The following is a 19,206-nucleotide window of genomic DNA, read 5'->3' as shown; positions in this document are numbered from 1 at the left end:
GGATTCAATGTTAGATTCTAGGTCCATTTCCCCAATTGTATAACTGTGGTAGGTTATAGGAACATGCAGGTTGACAAAATAGTGTCCAATTGAAAGACTTTCACTAGGCCATTGAACTACATGAAATTGTTGTTATATCTGCCAGAAGAAATAGGTTTGTAGTTAATAACACAGTAGTTTTAAAAGGTGGGATTCAATAAAAATTACTGTAATCTGAAGAAACCTGCCAAGTGAAGCATTCAAATTTCTTGTCTGTGCAATTCACAGAATATTACAGTGTTTCTTTACATTCGGTATTCTGGCTAGATAACACCTGCACATGTTATTCATCATTATTTTCCATTAATGTCACAAATAGTGATTCATTTGGTGGAAGTTCTGCAAGTGCACACAGATGGCCATATTAATTGGCAAGTTCTACACGAGCTCTTGACTTGTTTAGGGTTTGTGTAAAATATGAATCCATAGAATGGAGCAGTTATGCAGGCAAGGAAAATTTTCCAGGTCATTGAAAAAAGCGAGAAATTAGAACAATATATGGAATGAGTCTTTTACATTGCAGTGGATTAAGCACTGCTGTAAAACATCTTGCACATTCAAACTTTGTACAGACCAGGAATCAAGAAAATGACTCCTTTTCATGGGCAATGCTATTACTGGGTTCCAGGTTTGAGTTCTGATGTGGCATGCAACTTCCTGCAATATTGTATAAGAAACAGCAAAAGAATGTTTCACACATCTTTATTATAGAAAAAGATCTCATCAAATAAGGACTCCCGTCACTTTTTACTGATAGAGGATGAATTGGAGGATGTATTTTATAATCTTAATTGTAAACAAATTATGAAGGATTGAATAATTTCTATGAAAAGAAATGAAAATGGTGTAAACAGGAAAACCATTTTCCCGCTGTGAGACATACAAGAGAAATCCAGAAATGTATCCTGAAAAGTACTTTGGGAACTATCTTACATCAAAACATTATGAACAGACCTCATTACTATAGTATGTAACAAGCAATACATTTTAAAAGTTATAGTTGTGCTCATTTATGCCTTTCTCATTAAAATATGCTATGGAGTCCATTAACTTACTTCCTACTCAACATAGATAAGACTGATGTGTATCAGCATCAGCAAAATTGGATCAGAAACAGTTTTTTTTTTCATGTTGTGATACTTTAAAATAAAGACTAGCCCATTCATTTATTTCTTGAACTCATAGTCCCTTCCATGTTTACTTGTGATTCTCCTTTACCTCTGATTCTTTCCAAATTGCATTTTTTTCCTTTCTTTACTGTCACAATATTCCATACTTCATTTAATCTGTCCAGTTTATTTGCAGCACCTTTCTGTCATCCATTTGCATTTGCTCTCTCACCTTCCCAGTTCATTTCTTTAATCAGGTATTCTGTCTCTAATCTTTTACTGTTATGCATTTTTCATAGTTGACAAATATATTCCCTGAATTATTTGTGTATACATATGGTTTGTATTAACTTCTTAGGGAAATTTTAGATTGTTATTTTGGGACTTACTTATTTTGAACTATGTATTCCCCATTTGCCCAGCCAAGTGTTGAATAAAAGTTGTAATGGAAAATTTGATGAGCATCAGTTAAGTGGTAAACTGAGAAAAGCACAATGGCAGTTTTTATTGTGTAGTCAGATGTATGTCTATGTTGAAAGTAACCTATTTAAGAAATACAGTAATTTGTGCTTAACTGCTTTGCAGAGTATTTTGTAGTTCTGCAATTTACCATAATAGTAAATCACCTTTTGTCAGCTGTCAGTGTAGCATGAGAATTTATATCAATTTTGTTTTATTCATATGATTCTAGCAATTGAGTGTTTAGAGTAGGTTATCCATACTAGATACATTCGGCAAGCATATTGTATCTGTCTGTAGTTACAAGCAGCTGCTAGAAGAGCATGAACAACTCCTGCTACGTTGGAGGCAGCAGGCAGTTGGCCCAGACTGGCGATCATTATACGAACAGATTAGTGACAGGTAAGTTCTGTTTCCATTAAGTTCTGTTTCCATTGAATGCTTGTAGATTTATAGTAACAAAGTTCGGCTTCAGCTAAAGCATTGATACTACAAAATTCAGGCGGAAATTGGACAGTGATTTTGCTGTACCTCCATGCTGATGCATCTTTATCTGGTCTGTATTTCTTCACTTTACTGAAATAAGCAAAGTTCAAGATACATACACAGTAAAGCAACTTCTTAATAGTGTCTAGCTCCATCTTTATTGTTCTAAACACTATCAGTTCAACTTTAGTGTGAGTGAGCTCACTGCTGATAGCACTTTAAAGCATAATGAACAAACCTGAAGTGTAGAACAAATTTCGTTGTGACTTTAGTGGTATTTGTACTCACAGAGTTACAGAAAGCACAATTAACTGTTTCACTGTTGCAGATATAGCAGGGATGGCGAGATTTGGCAACAGAAGCTGAAACATGCCGAAGCAGCCTTGCAGGAATCAGAGAATCGTTGTACACATTTGGAGAGGACTGTTGCGATGGCCAGAGAGAACAGCCGTCACTCTTCAACTGTCACGTCACCTTCACGAGAGATGCGACGGAGCTTTGGTTCACTGAGTGACCTAACAAACATTGACCTTCGACGTGATTTGTCATCCCTTGACAAGGACAGGTATGTGTGTGTGTGTGCACGCGCACGTGACAATAAAGTGTGCAAGAGTTGGGTGGGAAAAGTCGTAATTGGAATAAAGACTATAATCTTGCAGACTTATTTTGGGTGCTTCTCAAGGGCCAGATGCTCTGTCATTCTCACATGGGTTTATCATGTCACCAACAGGTTTAAATTCTGCTTCTCAAGCATTGCTCAGTTAACTCTGATTTGCACTTCGACTTGAGTAATCATAATACATATATTTAACAAGTTTCTGTAGAAAATAAATTCTTTTTAGGAATATTAACAATTGATTGCGAGGATTCCTACAGGTTTTATGTAGTCTTATAATTTGTCATAGTGTGCATCTTGATGAGTTATACGCATTTCCTGATTCTAATTTATTATCATGGTTATGATCAGTTACTTACAAGTTTTGTCTTTGTGTCTGCAATTTCTGAACGTACGTTCTGTGCGGCTTGCAAACATTTCTTCTTCTTATTGCTGGTCATCCTGTTTTCTTTCAGGCAATCCTTCATCTGACACAGTGCATGTAATCCACCAGTCGATTCTTTTTTTTTTTTCCAAATATTATACCCTTGGTCTCTTTTGCACATTCATTTTGTGGTTTTGATATGTATAGCTGATGTAAGAAACAATGTTTCTTAGACTAGTTTCTACTTTTTTCTTTTTCCTTATTGTTACCACAACTTGCAGATGTGGATGCAAGCTGTGAGAGTTTAGTCCTTCCTTCCCCTAAATTACTCGGAAGTTTTCATTAACCCTTTTGCGGGCAAAATTATTGAGCAGTTTTTTTTTTTAATGAATGGAGAGCAGATAGTAGTTAACATGTAGGTATCTTTATCATACAGAATATCAAATTTGCTCCAATTGTGAAAGTGAGATCACACAACAAGGTGGGAAGTATTGTTCCCATTGCCCTTCCTTGGAGTTAAATGACAAAAACAACTTTTTCAATATATGTCACATTTATTTGATAAATTTACTTCTCTTGTTACAATGATTGTTCACAATTACTTGCCATGAAATTTTCTGAAACATGGGTGTATGCAAAGTGGTATTTGACAATATGTACAAACACAGCGAGTGCTCTTTTCCGCAGCTTTGGTACTACAATGATGGCACATCCAGTACGTTTCTCCTAAAATGGTTTGATGCTCCCCTACATCTCCATGACGAAAATCTTCAGGTACTTTACCCCCTTTTGCCGGAAAGACAGGTTTTTGTCCACGCCTTTTATGGGATGAGAAGCCAGCAATCAATTGTCTGGCTAGATGGATCCTGTATGTGAGCTGATCATGCTGTCCACATTCTCTTTTACTTATTTTCCACAGGATAAAACTGTTCACTGCAGCAATGTCCACCAGGAAATAAAATATTCTGTGCCACCATTTTACAGAACGTCTGCCAATAGCATACCTTTCTCGTAATTGTCTGTAGTTCTTCCACAACTTCAGGACAAGAAATCTCTGTACTAGTACCATCATTGTTTTTACTTTTCACTGTGGCTGTTTCTCATGGGACATGAATTGAGGATAGGAAAGTGACTGGACGGTTATCCATCCATTTTACTGCAGAAATGGCTCCTTTTGTTTCAAACCGGAATTCTCCTCATTCCAATTTTACATTTTCCTTCATAAATTTGGGTAAATCAAAAGTATTTACCTTATACTATAGCTTTGAGGAAAAAATCACAAAATGTCGTGCAAACAGCACTGAAAGGCTCCTCTACAGAGCAACACTCAACTATACAATGCCTCTGTGCGAAGTTACAGCAAAAACGGCGGGAACTTCCGAATGGGAGTAGTACCCTATACTGTTCACTAGGTGGTAGCACCGTACAGAGGTGGGAACTGTGAATCCTACGGGACTAGGAGCGAGTTCGTTGTAGTGGGAAGCATGTTTCCCACAGCTCACGAAAGGGTTAACCAACAGCCCAGAAAACCAAGCTTTTGCTATAATAACAAGAATGCCATGATGTATATTACTATGGTTTCAGGAATAAATATTTTGAGTTCACAGATTCAAGAAACATTCATAATCCCCATAGATTTTGTTATCCCAGACAAATTTTGTTAATAATTTGGATTATTTTGGTAGAATTACCTGAACCAATTCAAATACTGTTCTTTAGGCCACCAAACTTCACTTGGGGATTATCTGTAAGTAAAATCATCAGACCTTATTTCTTCCATATCTCACAGATATTTTTGCAATTATCCAAGAGAACTCTATAAACAATCCATATTAGAACAGAAATTTGTCATCTGCAGATAATTTGTGGGGTAGGAAGGACTGGGGAGTGATGTTATTAACATTAGTAAAGACTCCAGGTCACAGGTGAAGGTACATACGGTCAAAGGAGAAAATGTACACAGATAACCAATTTGCACAGAATATAGAAACCATTTTTCACCTTTAGGTTCCTGTCCGCATTAGCTTCCAATAATGAAAAACATGGTTCCAAAAGAGATTCTATTGATTTTGTATGTTCTTTTCTCCTATGATTTTTAGTGGTTGTTATTGCAGGTTTTAATGACTGTTCTACAATAAACCTGAGTTCAGTACAGATATTAATTTCAAAAGTGAGTTATAGAAGACTACAACTGTGTAAAATCCCATATACGAGGGAGGTTCAGAAAGTAACCTCCGATTGGTCACAGTGCGGGTTGTGGGGGGAGTAGCGACGCCATCTGTGCGTTCACGCACTCAACAGGTCAGTCGGCATCAAGCCGTGGTCGAGTGAACGTTGTACTTGTGCTAGTTTAGTTTTTGTGGCAGTTTGAAATGTGTGCTGCAATAGAAAACCCCGCCAAATGTGAAGTGTGTGCTGTCATAAGGTTTTTTACAGCCAAAGGATATTCTGCAGCAGCTATTCATCGTGAGCTTTGTGCCGTGTACGGACCAAGAGTTATGAGTGAAGGAGTTGTCCGTGAATGGGTACGTTTATTTAAAAGTGGACGAGAAAATGTTCATGATGAAGAGAGGAGTGGTAGACCATCATTGGTGACTGACGAACTCGTTCAGACAGTTGATGCAAAAGTTCGTGAAAATCGACGTTTCTCAATGTCGGAGTTGTGTACTGGTTTTCCACAGATTTCTAAGACTCTCTTGTACGAGATAGTGACAGCAAGATTGGGTTACCGTAAGTTCTGTGCACGATTGGTGCCCAAAATTCTTACCGACCACCACAAAACTCAAAGAATGGCCTCTGCATTAGACTTTCTGTCACGTTATGAGGACGAAGGAGAACCATTGTTAAACAGAATCGTGACTGGTGACGAAACCTGGATTAAGTACGTGAACCCTGAGACAAAAGAACAATCAAAGATGTGGGCACATTCAAATTCACCTACCAAACCAAGAAAAGCCTCGCAAGATTTTTCTGCCAGAAAACTGATGGCAACGGTGTTTTGGGATGCCAAAGGGGTGTTGTTGGTTGAATTCATGGAACGTGGTACGACCATTAATCAAGACGTGTACTGTGAAACAATAAAAAAGTTACGACGGGCTATACAGAACAAACGCCGTGGTATGCTGACTTCCGGTATCGTTTTTTTGCACGATAACGCCCGTCCTCACTCTGCTCGCAGAACAACGGCCCTTCTTGAGTCCTTCAAGTGGGACGTTATCAACCATCCACCTTACAGCCCAGACCTGGCGCCAAGTGATTATCACCTCTTCATGCATTTGAAGAAATGGCTCGGGTCACAGCGGTTTGATGACGACGAAGAGCTCAAAGATGCGGTCACAGGCTGGCTCCAGGCACAAGCGGGTGATTTTTATGCAGAAGGAATTTCAAAGCTTGTGAAGAGATACGATAAGTGCCTCAATCGCTATGGAGACTATGTAGAAAAATAGTGCAAAGATGTAGTTGTAAGATGTATATATTAAAATATTTTTATTTACACTCCTGAAAATTGAAATAAGAACACCGTGAATTCATTGTCCCAGGAAGGGGAAACTTTATTGACACATTCCTGGGGTCAGATACATCACATGATCACACTGACAGAACCACAGGCACATAGACACAGGCAACAGAGCATGCACAATGTCGGCACTAGTACAGTGTATATCCACCTTTCGCAGCAATGCAGGCTGCTATTCTCCCATGGAGACGATCGTAGAGATGCTGGATGTAGTCCTGTGGAACGGCTTGCCATGCCATTTCCACCTGGCGCCTCAGTTGGACCAGCGTTCGTGCTGGACGTGCAGACAGCGTGAGACGACGCTTCATCCAGTCCCAAACATGCTCAATGGGGGACAGATCCGGAGATCTTGCTGGCCAGGGTAGTTGACTTACACCTTCTAGAGCACGTTGGGTGGCACGGGATACATGCGGACGTGCATTGTCCTGTTGGAACAGCACGTTCCCTTGCCGGTCTAGGAATGGTAGAACGATGGGTTCGATGACGGTTTGGATGTACCGTGCACTATTCAGTGTCCCCTCGACGATCACCAGTGGTGTACGGCCATTGTAGGAGATCGCTCCCCACACCATGATGCCGGGTGTTGGCCCTGTGTGCCTCGGTCGTATGCAGTCCTGATTGTGGCGCTCACCTGCACGGCGCCAAACACGCATACGACCATCATTGGCACCAAGGCAGAAGCGACTCTCATCGCTGAAGACGACACGTCTCCATTCGTCCCTCCATTCACGCCTGTCGCGACACCACTGGAGGCGGGCTGCACGATGTTGGGGCGTGAGCGGAAGACGGCCTAACGGTGTGCGGGACCGTAGCCCAGCTTCATGGGGACGGTTGCGAATGGTCCTCGCCGATACCCCAGGAGCAACAGTGTCCCTAATTTGCTGGGAAGTGGCGGTGCGGTCCCCTACGGCACTGCGTAGGATCCTACGGTCTTGGCGTGCATCCGTGCGTCGCTGCGGTCCGGTCCCAGGTCGACGGGCACGTGCACCTTCCGCCAACCACTGGCGATAACATCGATGTACTGTGGAGACCTCACACCCCACGTGTTGAGCAATTCGGCGGTACGTCCACCCGGCCTCCCGCATGCCCACTATACGCCCTCGCTCAAAGTCCGTCAACTGCACATACGGTTCACGTCCACGCTGTCGCGGCATGCTACCAGTGTTAAAGACTGCGATGGAGCTCCGTATGTCACGGCAAACTGGCTGACACTGACGGCGGCGGTGCACAAATGCTGCGCAGCTAGCGCCATTCGACGGCCAACACCGCGGTTCCTGGTGTGTCCGCTGTGCCGTGCGTGTGATCATTGCTTGTACAGCCCTCTCGCGGTGTCCGGAGCAAGTATGGTGGGTCTGACACACCGGTGTCAATGTGTTCTTTTTTCCATTTCCAGGAGTGTAACTTGGTGTATTTTTTTAAATCAACCGGAGGTTACTTTCTGAACGGCCCTTGTAGATTTTACAAGCCAGAAATGATAAACATTATATAAATCTTGATGCGTATTCAAGTGCAGAGATATGCAAACAGGCAGAATACGGTGCCTAATGTAAGACAACAAGTGTATGGTGCAGTTGTTAGATTGGTTACTGCTGCTACAATGACAGGTTATGAAGATTTAACTTGGTGTTATAGTCAGTTCATGAAAGATGGGACACTGAGGCAGCGATGAAGCGGGGATTTTCCTATACGCCCATTTCACGAGTATACTGTAAATATCAGGAATCTGCCCAGCACCAAATCTCCTACATACATTGCTGCAGCTGGAAAAAGAGCCTACAAGAATGGGACCAATGATGGCTGAAGAGAATCGTTCAGCGTGATGGAAGTGCAACCCTTCCACAAATTGCTGCAGATTTCAATGCTGGGCCACAAGTATCGGCATGCAAACCATTCAATGAAACATCATCGATACGGGCGTTTGGAGCTGAAGTCCCACTTGTGTACACTTGATGACTACATGACAAAGCTTTACACCTTGCCTGGGCTAATCATCACCAACATTGGACTGTTGATGTCTGGAAACATGTTACCTGGGTGGACGAGTCTCATTCCAAATTGTATCGAGTGGATGGACATGAATCCATGGACTCTGCATGTCAGCAGGGGACTGTTCAAGCTAGTGGAGGCTCTGTAATGGTGTGGGGCATGTTCAGTTGGAGTGATATTGGGCCCCTGATATGTCTAGATACGACTCTGACATGTGACAAATATGTGAGCATCCTGTCTGATCACCTGCATCCACTCATGTCTGTTGTGAATTCCGACAGAATTGGGGAAATTCCATCAGGACAATGAGACACCCCACATGTCCAGAATTGCTACGGAGTGGCTCCAGGAACACTCCTCTGAGTTTAAACACTTCCACTGGCCACCAAACTCCTCAGGCATGAACATTATTGACCATATCTGGTATGCCTTGCAACATGCTTACAGATTTAAGGACAGCCCTGCAGGTTTCATGGTGTCAGTTCCCTCCAGCACTACTAAGACATAGATAGAGTCCATGCCACGTCATGTTACAACACTTCTGCAGGGACCTTACACTATATTAGGCAGGTGTACCAGACTCTTTGGCTCTTCAGTGTATAGTGGAACTAGTACATGTATGTGCCAACATCACTGTAATTGACGTGAACCAACTATTAGAAAGAGGAGACTACATGAAGCTTTGAATGAATCTTAACACGAGGAAAACAGAAAATATATTGAAGTATTGCTATTTCTCCATGCATTGACAAGCCTAGTTACCTCCTCAGTAAGTTTCATTCATATGATGAAACCAGCTTTGGGGCATGGTGTTCAGAGGACAGAGAGAGGTAAAACCATTACCCATTCCACTTCTCCTCAGCAAAGGAGAAATTCATCGAAAATTGTCAGTGCACCTGCCCAGATAAGCATCAAGTTGCCATCTAAAGTCCAAATGGATCTATTAAAAGCAAAAGCCCAATCAGTGTGCTAAAACAGGCTGGTTGCAAAGGAAATAAGTGTGTGCTCAGACACTTTGTGATGACAATCAAGGTGTAAAAATAGGGGGGGGGGGGGGGGATGAAGTACCTACTCCATGTGTGACAGCAAACAATCTACTATATGTGTGTCTTCCAGAACAAGGAAAGGTCCAGAGAGCAGCAGTAACTTTTTTTATGGATGCACTGGGGAAGTCACTTCATCATCACCATCTGTTTCCAAAGCATCAAGAAACTGGCCATAGATGCAACTACACAATCTGCAAGTGGTGAATGTACAAGCAAACTGATGCACTGCTACGTAAGAATCCAGATCTATTCTTTTGTGAACATGACCCTTTATTATTTGTACACAGGAATATCAGGTCTTTAAAAAATAAAACTGATGATCTCAACAATTTTGTTAGAAGTGAACAAGAATATTATATTATGCATTAATGAACATTGGCTAAGTGAAAATTAACTGCAGTTATATGCACCATCAGGTTTTGACTTAGTAATGAGTCACTGTAGATGAATACAAAACTATGGGAGGAGGGAGGGGCTCAATATATGTTTGCAGTGGCATAGACTTAGATTACAGTGCCTTTAGTGTTAATGATTAACATATATGAGGGTTGGAACTTTAATAGTGGCAACTATTTATTTTCAGCTCGTACAAAATATATATGTGTTTCAAAGTTTTGCTGATCTTCAAATTAGTCACCAGCATTGTGTATAATCCATTGCCAGTGATGTGGAAGTCGTATGGTATTCCTAGCAGTGCCAGTTGTGTTGACAGTTTGAGTGGCGCAGTCTATTACCCGATGAATTTGTAGCAGTTCTGAAGTGAATGCCATGAAGTGTTTCCTTCAGTTTAGAAATCAAGTTGAACTTACGAGGGCTTAAGTCAGGGGAGTGCAGTAGGTGGTATAGCACTTAGCAGCCCCATCAGTCAAACAAATCAGTAACAGCTTGCACTGCATGTGCTTGAGCATTGTCCTGCAAAATGATGGTCAGGTTCTGCAGAAAGTGTTACCACTTCTGTCTCTAAGCTGGTCGTAGGTTGCATTCTAAAAATGAAAAGTATAGAGACAGAAGTGATGACACTTTCTTTAGGATCTGACCATCATTTTGCTGGACAATGCTCAAGCAAGTGCAGTGCAAGCTGTTACTGATTTGTTTGACTGATGGAGCTGCTAAGTGCTATACCACCTACTGCACTCCCCTGATTTAAGCCCTCATAAGTTCAACTCAATTTCTAAACTGAAGGAAATACTTCACGGTATTCACTTCAAAACTGCTACAAATTTATCGGGCAATAGACCGCGCTGCTCGAACTGTCAACACAACTGGCACTGCTTAGAGTATCATTGCTGGCAACGGGTTATACACAATGCTGGTGACTACTTTGAAGGTCAGTAAAACTTTGAAACACGTATCTATTTTGCATGAGCTGTAAATAAATAGTTGCCACTATTAAAGTTCCAACCCTCGTATAAAATGTACTGTTGACAGCAGCAATTTTACTGCCTGTGTTAAAACATATAATCTGCATACCAATTGATACTGAAGTATTTGTGTGGCCCTACAGACACTGGTATTACTTTCAGAAATTGCCTAAATAGACGGTTTAAATTTTTGGTGACATAAATATTGACGTAAGGCAAAGGACACCTAAACTTAATCTACCTGATGCACTAAGACCACTTGACCTATAAAATATTAATGATATCTCATCAAGACAATCTGCCTGTCTTAATAATGTAATTACTGATATTGAGGCAAATCAGTTTGAACTGTGGTTGTTCAACACACTTCTTTTTTCAGACCATAAAGGTATCTGGTTTAAATTAAAAGCTAAAAGGCCTGCATCTGACTCCAATGAAATTAAGTACACAGGCTGCTGAATGAGGAGAACACTGATAACTTGAAAACACAGGCTAAAAATGACAAACTGGAATGGTATTCTGCTCCAGAGTACTCATATTGGAAATGCAGTTACATTATTTATCTATGCGCTGTCAGATACATTCAAAACTAGCTGCCCTAAAGTAGTAGGAAAAATATGGGAACTGTCAGAAGACATGGTCTTACACCTTTATGTAACTGGGCCACACCTTATCTACAAAGGCCTAGAATTCTGTTAATGATTTCCTGTGACAAATCAAAGATGAGTCTTGTCCTAATTGTTGTGACTTGGCAAGACAGCCAAGTCACTATGAGAGGAAGCCGAAAGGCACGCGCTTAAGCTCACGCAGGCTGGCGCGAGGTCTGGAATAGTTAAGGGAATTAATAGTAGCAAATAAAGTACGTAGTTGATGTAATACTTAACTTTAATCCATAAGTGGTGTACATCGGTCTGACGGTACAGGCATCACAAGTTAAATATCTATTGATAATGGCGCCTTGCTAGGTCGTAGCAAATGACGTAGCTGAAGGCTATGCTAACTATCGTCTCGGCAAATGAGAGCGTATTTGTCAGTGAACCATTGCTATTAACGTCGGCTGTACAACTGGGGCGAGTGCTAGGACGTCTCGCTAGACCTGCCGTGTGGTGGCGCTCGGTCTGCTATCACTGACAGTGGCGACACGCGGGTCCGTCATATACTACCGGACCGCGGCCGATTTAAAGGCTACCACCTAGCAAATGTGGTGTCTGGCGGTGACACCACACTAATAATTACTGACCAATCTCTCTTTTACCCATCCTGTCGAAAGCACTAGAGTACAGCATAAGCTCCAAATCAGTAAACATCTGTCTGTGAATAACATTCTTAGTGACTCACAGTATGGCCTGAGATATGGCTTGTCAACAGTAAAAGCAATTAAATTTTTTTTTAATTTACATTATTGTAATCTGAATCATGATCATGTGTAAATGCTGTTCTCGTGGATCTCAGCAAAGCATTAGGCTCTGTGTCATAAAATTCTACTAGGAAAAACTCTGCTGCTGTGTTTTTAAGTGCTCGGAATTATCTCTAATCAGATCCTATATGAGTGACAAAAAACAAAGTGTGCAGTTAAAGAATATGATGCTTTGTTACAGCTGAGAAAGACTTAAGAACATTAAACCAGGAAAGTAGGGATTGTCTCAGAGCAGCTAGTAAGTGGTTCAAAATTATTGAGTTGTGTATCAGTCATGAAACCACTGCAATATTTTCTTTAGTTTATATATTACAGATGATGACAATGACTGGACTTTTTAAACTTCTTAGGGTCCACTTTGACTCAAAATTAACATGGAAGAGTCATAACAGTTATCTCTCTTCTAAGTTAACACATGTTACATACTTGTTAGGCAAACTAAGGTCTTGTGTTAACGATAAGCTATTGCTCAATGCATACTATGCCTTCTTCCACACACACACACACACACACACACACACACACACACACACACTTGACATATGCTATTTTGTTATGGGAAAATTCCCCTGGAGCAAAAAAGTTTTCGTTTGGCAAAAGAAAGCAACTGATGCATCTGTGAAGTCAGAAATAACGAGCCTTGCAGACTATATTTCAAAAAACTAAAAATACCAACAGTTACATCCTTCTTCATATTAAGCTGACTAATAAATACAAAAGAAAATGAATACATTCACAAAATACAACTATCTGTCCATCAACTAACACAGGCCTAAAACAGCAAATCAGTATCATAGTCATCAGACTTAAGAAAAGTCCAGATAGTTACTAATATGTGGGGTAAAAATATTTTGCCAGTGCAGCTACACAGTGTGCCCACCGAGTACGTTCAAAAACACCACACACAAATGGTTTCGAGAAAAAGCATTTTATATGGAATAAGAGTTCAAAATGTGCCCCAAAGATGATCTCAAGTACAATACAGTTTAAATGAAACTTATATACATGTGAATTTATTGAGTACATCAAGTGCAGTATGATAGGCAATTTTGTATCTGGCAAACAATAATGATGTAAATTTCTTTTACACAGTGTTTATTGTGTATGTTATTTATGTAATTGTAAATGTGTATGTACACACAAGATTTCATTGTTAGCATTTTTAGTGCTTAAAGATGGATAATTAATAAATAATAAATAAATAAATAAATCTGAAGCAAGCTCTTACCAAGCAGTTATCTACTCTTAGACTTGAGGATTCTTTTTCAAATGCTTTGTGTTGGTGTTAGATGTTCCATTACTCTACTATTTTGTGGGTTTTCTTGTGAGTACTGAACAAGCTGTTTTCAAATTATATTCTTTAATATACATATGTTAAGAACTGAATGTTTTCCAGAGTTTTGGAAGAGTGTGATGAACTCAGAGCACGTTTTGAGAAAGCTGTGCAGGAAATTAAAGCGATGAAACGTGAATTACGTGAGTCTCATGCTCTTTATGATGATCTTGAACTTATATGTATTGCCCTGCGGCAAGATGCAAAGAACCGCGAAGAAAATGAGAGGGCACAGGCTGCACTTATGGTGTCACGTATAGAAGATTTAACATCAAAACTAACTTCTGCTGAGAAACAGGTAAAGGGAAAATGACTTTTCTTTAAGTACTTATTCGTATACATTATTCTTCAAATAACTAGTCACTTTGTAAAGAGTCTAATACTAAAATGTTGTCATTGAAAATATTCATCTTTTTATGAAGTACAAATTCTGATTAATTATTTTTACACAGGTTCGTAGCCTGAAGCAGAAGCTTTCAAAGTCAGACTCCCGAGAAAAAAGACGTTCTCTATCTTTAAAGGGCAGAGAATCATTTCAGATATGTAAAGAACTAGAAGAAAAACTGGGAGAACTAGAAGCAAAAATAAATGCACTGGAAGCAGGACGACCATTCACTGATATCCCTAAATCAGTTAGGGTGTCAAGAAGTGAATCGCCACAGCTAACACAGAAGGAACTGGGTAGCAATGAGAATTTGAAATCTTCATCAGCTCGTCTAAGGAGAAAGTCATTAGATAGTGCAACAAGCTCTGAGCCAATGAAGGTTCTGATTCGTCTGTCTGCACTGGAGTCAAAAGTGGCCAAAGCGACTGAAAGTTTGGCATCAGAGACAGATGATGTAGACATGACGACACAAAGTTCATCACCAGAACATCCAGAACACTCAGGTCTGCCAGTGGAGGTGAGTGTTGAACAAGCAGAAAGTGACAGATGTTCTGAAGCTGAGGTGCGTTTACATGCACTGGATGCAATGATTGCAAAATCAAGAGAAAAAGTACAACAGTGTTTGAACATAATGCAGACTTACAGAGAGTCTGTTGATCATTCTTCAGTGTTAGATTACTTCTTATCCTTAGAATGTAGGTTGTCAGAAATTAGAGATATTCTGCAGCAGTGCAACACACAGTACTGTGAGAGCGAAACAGATAGGGTATTTGACTCTGAGGAAGTACAAATAATTGGAGATTCTGTAAATTTAGTAGTAAGTCAACTAGAAAATGTTTTGAGACAGAAGTTGTCAACACTTTTTGAAAAAAGAAAGTGTCTTTATGCCAGTAACCAGTTAGACTACAAAGCATCATTAAATCTTCTTGCAGAAAAACTGGCTTATGAAACAGTTATAATAAGCAGGGTACTGCAAGCTGTTTTAAAAAGCAAAGAAAATTTTTTGGATTTTAAAAAGTGGGTAGTTGACAGTGAGATTCTGGAAAGTAGTAGGCTAATATCAGCTCTTAAACTGAAGTTAAGTGGTACAAATAACTCTGGTTACAAAAGTTCACAAAGCTCCCTTGAACATCTTACAAAAATTCTTTCTGAAAGATTGCTTGTACAGGGGACTTTAGCTCTTTCTGATGCAGTTCAGTCAAAAATAGTGAAAGACACTGTATGTTCTGGCACTCAGGATACACATATCATTAATATACTTCTGCAGAAACAGAACGATCTTAGTATGTGTGTGAGAAAATACAAGGAAGAGAAAATAGATGAGTTAGCACAGTCTTTGGCATATGAGACTTTGAGCCACACTGATGAAATAGTTGAAGCAAACAACTGTAAACTAGAAGATAAGAAGTTGAGAGAAGCTTGGACAGTTGCACAGGAAACAGTAAATCATGAACTTATACAAGCTGAAATATCACATGTTGCGATGAGGTGCAGTCAAGCTTATGAATCTAGTCTGACAGCAGAAAGGCAAGCCAGTTTTACCTTTATTGGAACACAGCGTTCATTTTTGGAACAGTGGGCAGAAACGGTTGAAGAAATTTTGAGGAAAGAAATGGAAATGGGTATTGAAGAGCTGACAAAGAAGTATGAAGAGTATATAATAAGATTGAAACAGAATAAAGATACTATAAAGAACCTTTATCACAGTCAAAGCACAAAAGACTCAAGAAAATTGTTAGCAGAACTTGCAGATGTGATTGCTAATAAAGCTTTAATTGATGCTAGAATTAGTGTAATTGTGCAAGAAAAATCTTCTTCAGTAGTAGATAGATCACCTCTCCCACAACAGGTGGAAAACAGTGTCACAGATTCAAATGTAGTACACCTTTTAGACAGTGAACCAATTCTTGCTAGACTTCTGGATTATGAAACACCCGAGACTAATGTGAAACTTGGTTCAGAATTTGAATTCTTATTTCACAAATTTTATTCTGAGTGTCAAGGATTACTTGATAGTGGCTCCAGTGATAAACCTAACTATCTAACTGGCCAGAAGGCGAATCAGGAATCTGTTCAAGAAGTTCTTAAGGATCTTTATTACCTGGAAAAAGATCTAGAAGTTCTTCGTAATCATTTAACTTCTCAGGAAATGTTGTGCTCAGCTGAAATTGATGCAGGATATCAACATTTGACAGATGTGGAAGATTGTGATATGGAAGTAACTTGGCACAGTGTGTGTAGTAAATGTTCCGCACTTCGAGAACAGGTGGCCAACTTAAATAGGTACATGCTGCATGAACACCAGTGTTCGAAATGCATGGAACTACAGGAACAAATGAAAAGGTAAGACCCAATTATTCATCAAGAAAAATAAAATTTTGTATGATCAGTTGATAATTATGTAAAAATTGTACATTGCCTAACTTCTTCACCAGATCTACTGACATGCAGCTTGACTGTAAATTATGATGTGTATTATCTTTCATACTTGCATTGTAATCTGCAATGTATGTTATTTACTTCAAATCATATAAAGTAGTAATAAATGCAGGAAGCTGTAGATATATACCTATCACATGGTAGTCACAATCATTACAGTTATTTTATTGTACTGTTTCTTGTCTCAGGCTTGAAGAGATCCACCAGGAAAGTGTATCACTCTTGAGAAAGTCACATCAACAGGAAATGGAAGCTCTAAAAGCAGAGTTGGAGCAGCAACAGCAGGCTCTTGTAAGAATTATTCAAGAATTTATTTTATTTGTAAATTCATTGTTAAAAGATCACAGTAAAAATTACCACTATTCCAAATATAAAACTTCCTGGCAGATTAAAACTGTGTGCCGGACCGAGACTCGAACTTAGCACTTTTGCCAGGCAAGTGCTCTACCAACTGGTAGAGCACTTGCCCGCAAAAGGCAAAGGTCCCGAGTTCGAGTCTCTGTCCGGCACACAGGTTTAATCTGCCAGGAAGTTTCATATCAGTGCACACTCCTCTGCAGAGTGAAAATCTCATTCTGGGATTCCAAATATAGATTAGATTGGTGATGAGAAATGTTTGCCAGACCTACTTTCATCAGCTTACTGGTCACACCAGTATCACCTCACCAGAAATCTTAGAGAAATTGTATCCTTTTGATTCTTGTCACGTGCTATCCCCTTGAGCCACTTTTTCTGTAGATTTCCTTTCCCCTACCTTAATCCAGAATCACATCATAAATTTAGTACCTGTTTTTGTTTTTTACACTATCTGTGGTTTTAATGTCATCTGAAGCTCATTTTTGATTGTGTTGTTCCACATCTACAGTGTTGATTGTTCTTTCTGTTGCACTGTTGCCTAGTGTACATATATTTATTTTCCTCTCCCTATGTCGTATCAAACTTCAGTAAATGATGAATAATGTGTTCGTAATACCTGTTTTGTTACAGAACATCTGTTTCTTCATTTGTTTCTTTCACTTATGTAAAGTTCATGATAGGCCAGGTAAAACATAAGAACTCCTGTACACATTGTTGTAGTTGCTAAATTATGTCGTAAGCTTTATTGTTACGTACTAGATGTGGCTGATAGTTCGACCACTTAATTACTCTCAGTTCTGTGGTTATTCTGATGACCATGAGAGACAACTGCAGAATCATAAAGTATAAGATTTTCATAATTCCTTTGTCCCCACCACCCACTACCCCCTGCACACACATACTACAGGCTTAAATTTCTTTACTTGATGACAGAAGTTCCCTGTGCAGTACACATTGAAAATGAAGGAAATTAATGAGTTGCTGGCATTAACTTTTTACTGCAAACAGTAAATGTGGAGATAAGCTCTTTGAACAATAACAGCACAGTATGTTTGAAGTAGTGTAGAGTGTATTGAAGGATGCTGAACAGTGTGTCATGAAGTGCCCACCACACACTATAAGGTGGCTTGTGGAGTATGGATGTAGATGTAGAAATAATGTATTTTCTTTTTAACATCACAGTTTTAGTTATAAATCTGCATGTAGGCAACCCTTCTCATACATCACAAATAAAAGATGTGATTTTTAGACAATAGCAACTGATCTCTCTCTCTCTCTCTCTCTCTCTCTCTCTCTCTCTCTCTCTCTCTCTCTCTGGCCTAGAATGTGCCATGTCAAGAAGTTTAGCAGTCTTCATATCTTACAGACTTTTTTTCTTCTCTCTTTTTGTCTATATGCTATACAGTAAAAAATGAAATGTAACATTTATGAAATAGTGGTGTGAGAATTGGCTTCATCAAGCTGTAAATGACTTGGGTTTTTGTGATTTGCTTGTCATATTTACTTCTGTTGCAGATTAAAGTGTTTCATTTTGTTATTAAAATTATACTTAAAAATAGTTATTATATGTTTCACATAGATTGCTCAACATGAACATGAGCAGACACAGTTAAAAGAAAGAGCCCGCCGCCTTGAACGTAGGCTTGGTACTCTGGACTCTGAATACACGCAACAGGTGGAAAATCTCAGAGCTGCATATCAAAAAACTCTAGCAGAAGGACTTGAAAGGGACATTGAGGGTGAGGAGAACATCAGGCAGAGATATCAAGCTGAAATTGAACACCTCAGGGTAAGACAATGATTTTCTTTTCTTTTTACCATACAAATGAGTTCGTAATGTTACTATTTGAAGAATGTATTTGATTTAATAGTGTTCACCTGGAATATCAAGCAGAACTGTAATCTTGGGCTCAAATCTCTTGGAAAATTTATTATAGTTTATGTGCACACAGTTTTCTGATGTTTCTGTGTTCCAGTAAAGTACACATGAATTACCACGTAAATTTAAAAGTAAGGTGTACATAAAGCCTGGGAACACTTTCAATTATTTATTGCACAAGAACTAAACACTGTACAGTTGTCATACATATTGCATTTTGAAGAGAGACCCTGAAAGATTTTCTTCATGTATACCACCACAGCGTAGTTTGGTAATTTGTCGATAGTCAGCGCTAATCACAAACGTGGCTCCACATTCACTTCACTCACACTGGGATGTCTGCTTGCCATGTTTGCAATTAGTGCTGACTATCTGCAAATTATCAAACTACGCTGTGGTGGTATATATGGGAA

At 39.5% G+C, this 19,206-nt stretch overlaps 1 protein-coding gene across 3 annotated transcripts in view; it reads left to right on the top strand.

Annotated features, from left to right (window-relative positions):
- LOC126485469 (protein outspread) overlaps positions 1–19,206 on the top strand; it is a 774,913-nt gene that overhangs the window by 727,418 nt on the left and 28,289 nt on the right. For all 3 annotated transcript variants that reach the window (XM_050108877.1, XM_050108879.1, XM_050108878.1), the window contains exons 16-21: positions 1,908–2,009; positions 2,422–2,658; positions 13,797–14,031; positions 14,186–16,461; positions 16,746–16,848; positions 18,494–18,703. In XM_050108877.1, coding sequence (XP_049964834.1) covers positions 1,908–2,009; positions 2,422–2,658; positions 13,797–14,031; positions 14,186–16,461; positions 16,746–16,848; positions 18,494–18,703 — 3,163 coding nt within the window. The remainder of the gene's footprint in view (positions 1–1,907; positions 2,010–2,421; positions 2,659–13,796; positions 14,032–14,185; positions 16,462–16,745; positions 16,849–18,493; positions 18,704–19,206) is intronic.

This window comes from Schistocerca serialis, chromosome 1 (assembly GCF_023864345.2).
Source record: "Schistocerca serialis cubense isolate TAMUIC-IGC-003099 chromosome 1, iqSchSeri2.2, whole genome shotgun sequence".
Lineage (NCBI taxonomy): Eukaryota > Metazoa > Arthropoda > Insecta > Orthoptera > Acrididae > Schistocerca > Schistocerca serialis.
Note: the sequence above shows the minus strand (reverse complement) of the source record. Positions and strands in the feature narration are given on the sequence as shown.